General features: G+C 42.5%; 5 protein-coding genes across 5 annotated transcripts in view; 3 read left to right on the forward strand and 2 right to left on the reverse strand.

Annotated features, from left to right (window-relative positions):
* Positions 1–405: 405 nt before the first annotated feature.
* TDEL0A06970 (uncharacterized protein) lies at positions 406–1,008 on the forward strand (the record flags this gene model as incomplete). Its single annotated transcript, XM_003679192.1, has 1 exon — positions 406–1,008. One exon carries the CDS (start codon positions 406–408, stop codon positions 1,006–1,008), a length of 603 nt encoding a protein of 200 aa, XP_003679240.1.
* An 817-nt stretch (positions 1,009–1,825) lies between these two features.
* On the reverse strand, positions 1,826–2,032 carry CMC4 (Cmc4p; the record flags this gene model as incomplete). Its single annotated transcript, XM_003679193.1, has 1 exon — positions 1,826–2,032. One exon carries the CDS (start codon positions 2,030–2,032, stop codon positions 1,826–1,828), a length of 207 nt encoding a protein of 68 aa, XP_003679241.1.
* A 248-nt stretch (positions 2,033–2,280) lies between these two features.
* On the forward strand, positions 2,281–2,595 carry ICY1 (Icy1p; the record flags this gene model as incomplete). The annotated part of the gene is made up of 1 exon (XM_003679194.1): positions 2,281–2,595. The coding sequence occupies one exon, from the start codon at positions 2,281–2,283 to the stop codon at positions 2,593–2,595; it is 315 nt and encodes a 104-aa protein (XP_003679242.1).
* A 701-nt stretch (positions 2,596–3,296) lies between these two features.
* Positions 3,297–6,533, forward strand: TDEL0A07000 (uncharacterized protein; the record flags this gene model as incomplete). The annotated part of the gene is made up of 1 exon (XM_003679195.1): positions 3,297–6,533. One exon carries the CDS (start codon positions 3,297–3,299, stop codon positions 6,531–6,533), a length of 3,237 nt encoding a protein of 1,078 aa, XP_003679243.1.
* A 29-nt stretch (positions 6,534–6,562) lies between these two features.
* The window catches only part of VTI1 (v-SNARE protein VTI1), a gene marked incomplete at both ends in the record, with an annotated part of 585 nt that continues 267 nt past the window's right edge, over positions 6,563–6,880 (reverse strand). Inside the window, one exon of the mRNA XM_003679196.1 lies at positions 6,563–6,880. This exon is cut by the window's right edge and continues 267 nt beyond it. Coding sequence (XP_003679244.1) covers positions 6,563–6,880 — 318 coding nt within the window.

Here is a 6,880-nt window from a genome sequence, read left to right on the forward strand (position 1 = left end):
ATATACTGATAAATTTGACAATAGGCTAAGTATTATGGGTAAAGCAGATGTGGAATTGAGTTGTTATGCTGATTGCGATGATGGTACATTAGCAATTCCCAAGAACGATTTTGAATCTCAATTCTCATGGAAGTGCTACGAAGCCAGCAGGTCCTATCTACCAGTCCTGTTGCTTGCGTGGTTGGGAGGACTAGTGGTCGCTTTCCATTATGTGTACTACTCCTCTCAACCAGGATGGTGCATTCTCATCATAATAGGTTTTATTGTAGGTGTCATCTTAAGCCCTATAATCTATGGCGAGCGCAGAAAGAAATCGGTGAATCGCTTGATATCAAGAAATGTGAGCTTGTTGGCAGAAATTGTGGAAGAAATCTTTAGAACAGAGCAAAACAATTTGCCATTGGCATGGGCAAGGTAGCCAGTAAACTCAATGAACAACTTTATGTGGCAGGAAAATGGAGGACACGGTATTGTTTCTATGATTGTGTGCTATGCGAGGTTTACTTTAGACGTTATGTGCTGAAACCAAACTTCTTAAAGAGCCCGAAAGAACAAAATAACTTGCTGGCTACAGCTGCGAACACCTATCAGCGGACAATTCGTCATCAGTTCAATTTGGCCAAAAAAGAGCGGATCATACTACCTGATCAGACCCTACCACGCGATTTCAAATCATGGGACCGTAATCGGCCCGTAAGAGAAGTTTCGGAATCTTCGGAGAGTACTACTAGCAAGCGAATCCAAATTTTAGCCATTATAGCCACCATCGCACCCGGAGAAGACATTGATCGTTGGGATGAAGTCGCAAGACGTGTGAATGCGCTTACTGATCAAAATCCCACATGGGGCGTGTATAGCAACCTTTGGACTTTTTTCGATGGTAAACACGGCTTAAGATTTTATCTAAGGTATTTCGATGCTCTCACGAAGAAGATCGCTCGTGATGATATCCCGACTTATGAGCTAGTTCCACTGATTTCTGAGATTAAAAAGGAAAAATTAGTTTAAGAAATTAACTTTAGTATTGTCACATAAGGAAGTATGTACCATTGGTAATATCTTTGATAACTTTATTTCAAACTAAGCGATGGGCAATGGATCCTTTTGGAGATTACGCGCATTACGAACAAAACATAAAAGTACAATAAGGACAAACATTCAAGTTAAATCTCACCACTTCATTAAGACAACTGTCCCAAAAGCGTATGCGAAACTTCTTGGTAAAATTTTTATCCTTCTACTTTTATGTGTGCAAATGGAGGTATCACATTCAAAATTAAATTGCAGACTTATGTTTATGTCCATGCTGCCAAGCTACGAAACATACAAACATGTAAAATAATCATCACACCTACAGGAATGAACAATGGCAAGAACGTTAAGTAAAGTTGTAGCATTTCAAGATTTTAAATCGCATCCCAACCTCCAAAGCTCCAGTCCACTCGCTGAAAAGCTCAAAAACAAATCACCGTATCATCCTAAATTCCCTCTCTACCTCTTTAAACTCCTCATCGCTTAGCCCTAACTGTCCTCTTGATTTACCCAGCTTCACCACATTTTCACCAATTTTTTCACTATATAAGCGAGCGTCAAATTTTTCACTTACAATACACCCATTTACAAAGAACCAACAATGTCTTATAGACGCCCAGAGTCACGGTTCGCCTGGTTACTTGTAACCAGTGGGCGTATACTTTGTACAGCGGTGGCAACACCGCTGCCGTGCTCGCGGCTGATCTTAGATTAATTTGGGTTAGGGATTCCCTTCCGTGTGATTTCACCCCAAGTGATGCACACCAGGTATCTCGCACCTACATATTATAAACTATAAACCGCGCTGTTTCATCTTGAGCGCTAGCAGATCAGGTTTGGGACAACAAGGAGACTTATTCTCCTTGCCGTCTTCCTTGTAAAATTTATCACAACAACGGTACAATTGGTCAACAAGATCTTGACACTTTGACTCCTTGTAGTCACTTGAAATGAGGCAGTTTTGAATCGCACAGGCTTCAGGCTTGCAAGGATCGGACATTGAGGTGGCTCTTTGATGTTTATTGTTTGTTGTTGTGTGTGACTCATTTAGATACCCACAGGGTCGCGACTTGAAGTGCTCTTTTATAGGTGTCTTTTGACCTGCAAGCCACAGTGGGTGCCAGCCGCACTAAGCGATGAGTAATTTGAAAAGGTGCGGTTTAATCAATCACAAAAGGTATATAACAGACCGTTAGATTGCTCTATAGAGGTCAATTGGTTCCTAGAAGGACAGTAAAATATCAAGAGATGTCATTTGAAGACGTTTTCCCACTATCGTTCGCACAAACTAGTTTTAACAGCCTGCCGATGCTGTCAGATAGTCCCAGTGGACTATCAGATTTTGAAGATGAGCAATTATATGAGGAACTGCTCGAGACACAACCTTTAGTGGTACCGGTTGATGATGATAGAATTTTTACTGTCGATGAAGATTACAAATATGCTGAACAACCCGTTGTAGCACCACAGCGGCCTCGGAAGGCGGTTGGGTTTGACGAAGACGTCTTTGCAGACGCTGCTCAACACAACTATAGACTATGGCTTGCCAATGTGCGGTCGTAAGAGGTACAATTTGGGTTTAACGGATTATGAATAGGCATTGGGGGGAAACAACTTGGTTTGGAGTACCATTGGATTTACGCAATATAGAATTTACGTATATAATTGTAATAGAGTGGATAGGAGTCCTGAGAAGCGTTTATCAGTGCAGATCGAGAGATTGGGGATGGGTGGTAATCGACGAGTAGTTGAGATGAGCTCTCGACCTCTAAAGATTCGGAGTATCAAGAAACCCCAGATGATTTGAAACTCGGGCAATAAGATTAATCCTTTGCATTAACTATTGTATGTGTGTGTGTGTAGTAATGCGGAGAAGGTAAAATCTATTAAAGAAACAAATGGCTCTCTATCATTGATCAAATCTAAGAAATTAGTCTAATCAATGTCGATTGGACTGCCATTCTACATCGAAGAGATGTGAGTCGCATTGTCGTTTGCGACAAGTAACTATCAATGTGCAATCTTAGTCAACGCTTGACATCGCAAGTCAGTGCTATTAAGGGGGTCTTACGAAAGTGCAGGCAATCAATTACTAAGCCTGGACCCTCAATTGATCGACCTTGATCCACTCTTCCGAGGTCCAGCTTGTTGACGGTATTTTGCACCGCGCATTGCAGGGGGTATGTTTATTTGGGGGTCAAAGTATATAAACTGGGGCTTTAACTTTGAAATGCTGGGGATCAACGTCGAAAGGGGCTAGCGACATGGAGAAATTACGCGAAGAGCTAGTCGATTCGACTGTGGAGGAGAAACGGCTGCGAGAGAATCGTTTGCGCGAGAAGTATTGGTACAAGTGGGGTCCTTATTTAAGCGAACGTAGTTGGGCTACTGTAAGGGAGGATTATTCCTATAATGGTGATGCCTGGTCTCATTTTCCCTTTGAACATGCAAATGCTCGAGTATTTCGTTGGGGAGAGGACGGTCTCTTTGGTGTGTCTGATAATAAGCAGATCGTATGTACGAACGTTGCGCTGTGGAACGGACGTGATGAGAGGTTGAAGGAACGTTTGTTTGGTCTCACGGGCCCTCAGGGAAACCATGGTGAAGATGTTAAGGAATTGTACTATTATCTTGACAACACGCCTACTCATTCATACATGAAGGCATTGTACAAGTATCCTTTCAAAAAAGCTTTCCCTTATGAGCAATTGGTCCAGGAAAACGCCAATCGGGGTTATCAGGATAAAGAGTTTGAGATCTATGAGATCGATGGCTTGTTCCAGGAGAAAGAGACAGGTGATCGGCCTTATTTCGATGTGTTTTACGAGATGGCTAAGGGCGATGAAAACCCAAATGACTTGAACTTTAGAATCACTATTCACAACAGAAGCGATAAGGAATCTGGTGAGCTATACGTGGCTCCACAAATCTTTTTCAGGAATACTTGGGCTTGGGAGAAGGATAGTGAGAAGCCATGCTTAAAGAAGGACGATAAAGCAGATAACTTGATTCACGTGACAACTAGCAAGTATGGTACTAGAGATATCGTATTCCAACCTTCACCAGGTGCCTTTACCGGCGATGATTCCGAGGATGTCGAAGATGTTGATCCCGAGTTGCTGTTTACTGAAAATGAATCGAATTTGATCAAACTGTTCGGTGTTGAAGAGAATCCAGCAGATTACACTAAGGATGCTTTCGAAGAATACCTGGTTAAGGGTAACAAGAAGGCTGTTAACCCAAAGAATGAAGGTACCAAGGCATGTGCTGTGTACCATTTCAAGAATATCCCACCTGGAGAGTACGTTACCGTGAGATATAAGTTCACTGATGATCCGGCGGATAATATCTTTCGCACAGATGAGTTGGCTGTGGTTGACGAAGACGTCTTTGACACTGTATTTGACAATCGTGAGGAGGAAGCTGATAATTTCTACTGGAGAATCACGCCTTTGCCCATTAGTGAAGAATTGAGAAAGATTCAGAGGCAAGCCTTTGCGGGCTTACTATGGACCAAACAGTTCTACAATCTGACGTACGAAGCCTGGTATAATGGTGACGCTAGTATTAAGCCACATCCTCCTCCTAATAGAGCTAATGGTAGGAACAAAAATTGGAAGCATATCTACTGTGAAGATATTCTATCGATGCCCGATAAATGGGAATATCCATTCTTTGCTTCATGGGATACTGCGTTCCACTGCATTCCGCTGGCAATGATCGATCCAGATTTTGCAAAGAGGCAATTGGATTTGATGACAAGAGAATGGTACATGCATCCAAATGGTCAGATTCCTGCTTACGAATGGAATTTTAATGATGTTAATCCTCCAGTGCATGCCTGGGCAGTGTACCGTGTTTATAAGTTGGAAAGAAACCTGTACAATCGTGAAGATAGAGTTTTCTTGGAAAGGGTTTTCCAAAAATTGCTGTTGAACTTTACTTGGTGGGTCAATCGTAAAGATTCTGATGGTAACAACGTGTTCGAAGGCGGGTTCCTCGGTCTAGATAACATCGGTGTCTTTAACAGAAGTGAGCCTTTGCCCACAGGTGGGAAACTAGAACAGGCCGATTCAACAGGTTGGATGGGATTTTACTCCTTGCAAATGTTGAACATAGCGTTGGAACTGGCAAAAGAGAACCCAGTTTACGAAGATATTGCATCCAAGTTTTTCGAGCACTTCATCCTCATTAGTGATTCCATGTCTTTTGAGTATTTGATAGATACAACGGGAGAGAGTTGCCAAAAGATGATTAAACAAAATCTATGGAACGAAAAGGACCAGTTTTACTACGATGCTATTTCTTGGGGTGGACCAAACAGAGAGCAGTTGCCCATCAGGTCGCTGGTCGGCTTGATTCCACTGTACGCTTCAATGACCTTGGAACCCCATCTGTTCACCCAGTTCCCTAGTTTCAAAAAGAGGGTCGACTGGTTTATTGATAATAGGCCAGAAATTTTTGATAGAAATATTGCTTCCATGACAAAGAGAGGTGTTGGTGAGAGGATGTTACTTTCTTTGGTGAGCGTTGATAGATTGAAAGCTATTTTGAAGCGTATGTTGGACGAGACGGAATTCTTGTCGGATTACGGTATAAGGTCAATGTCGAAATATCATGAAGAGAATCCCTTCACCATGCACGTTCATGGCCAGGATTATTCAGTCAAGTATTTACCTGGGGAATCAGATTCTGGTATGTTTGGTGGTAATTCGAACTGGAGAGGACCAATCTGGTTTTCAACAAGTTTCCTGATCATTGAATCTTTGCAGAGATTTTACTTATACTACGGATTTGATTTCAAGGTTGAATGTCCAACGGGGTCTGGTGAGTATTTGAACTTAGCTGAAGTCGCCGAAGAGTTGGGGTATCGTATGATCCACTTATTCGTGCCAGATGAAAATGGTGATCGTGCTTGTAACTACGGTGATTATGCTCACATGTTATCCACCGATGAATACTTCAAAGATCTGGTTCCGTTCTATGAATATTTCGACGGTGATACTGGTAGAGGTCTGGGAGCTTCGCACCAATGTGGTTGGACTGCGCTAGTAGCCAAATGGATCAGTGATGTTGGTGTCTCCTGCGTGAGATTGCCTCGTACTGCAAGGTCGTCAGTCTCCACCCCGCTTTCGTCGCCTCCTCCTGAAGAGACCGAGACTGCTAGGAGAAGAAGACTGGCAAGACGTAAGAGTGCAAAATCCTTGATCAATTTCACAGCTACTGTGCTAGATCTTTCAGAGGAGGAAAAACGCTTACACAGGATCGGTGGTGCCCCTTCTGGTCTTACGCCACAAACTAGTCCTGCTGTCGGCAAGGACGACGTGGAAGAGCTAAAGCATGAAATCACTGAAAATGAGGGCAGAAGACCATCACTAGATGCCACAACTGCTCATAAGTCAGAATCGAAGTTGATGAGTACTTTGAAGGATAAGATGAAGAACTTAAAGCTTGGAAGCAAGAGCAGCACTGCAGAGCGCGAATCCGAGTTGACTGGATAGATTATCTTTATTACTCATATATCTTTAAACTACCTAAACTTCGAGAATAAAACTAGTAATATCAGCAAGATCAAAACAGCAATGATAGCATAACTGATAAATTTATTAGCCACCAGCCTTCTGCTCATCGTCTTCAAAGTCCTTACGCTCTTATCGACGTAGGAATCAGCTTGAAACAAAGTTTGTCTAGCATTCTCCAGAGTTTCCCTCTGAGACCTCAGATCCATCATAATTTGAGATCCTACTCCTTCAGTCTCAGTGGCTATCCTGGTGGCATCTCTCAGCTTATCTCCTGAATTTTGTAAAATCTGATGATTAGACAGAAGTTGTTGCCTCTGTTCCTCGTT

This window comes from Torulaspora delbrueckii, chromosome 1, assembly GCF_000243375.1.
Source record: "Torulaspora delbrueckii CBS 1146 chromosome 1, complete genome".
In the NCBI taxonomy this organism is placed as follows: Eukaryota; Fungi; Ascomycota; class Saccharomycetes; order Saccharomycetales; family Saccharomycetaceae; genus Torulaspora; species Torulaspora delbrueckii.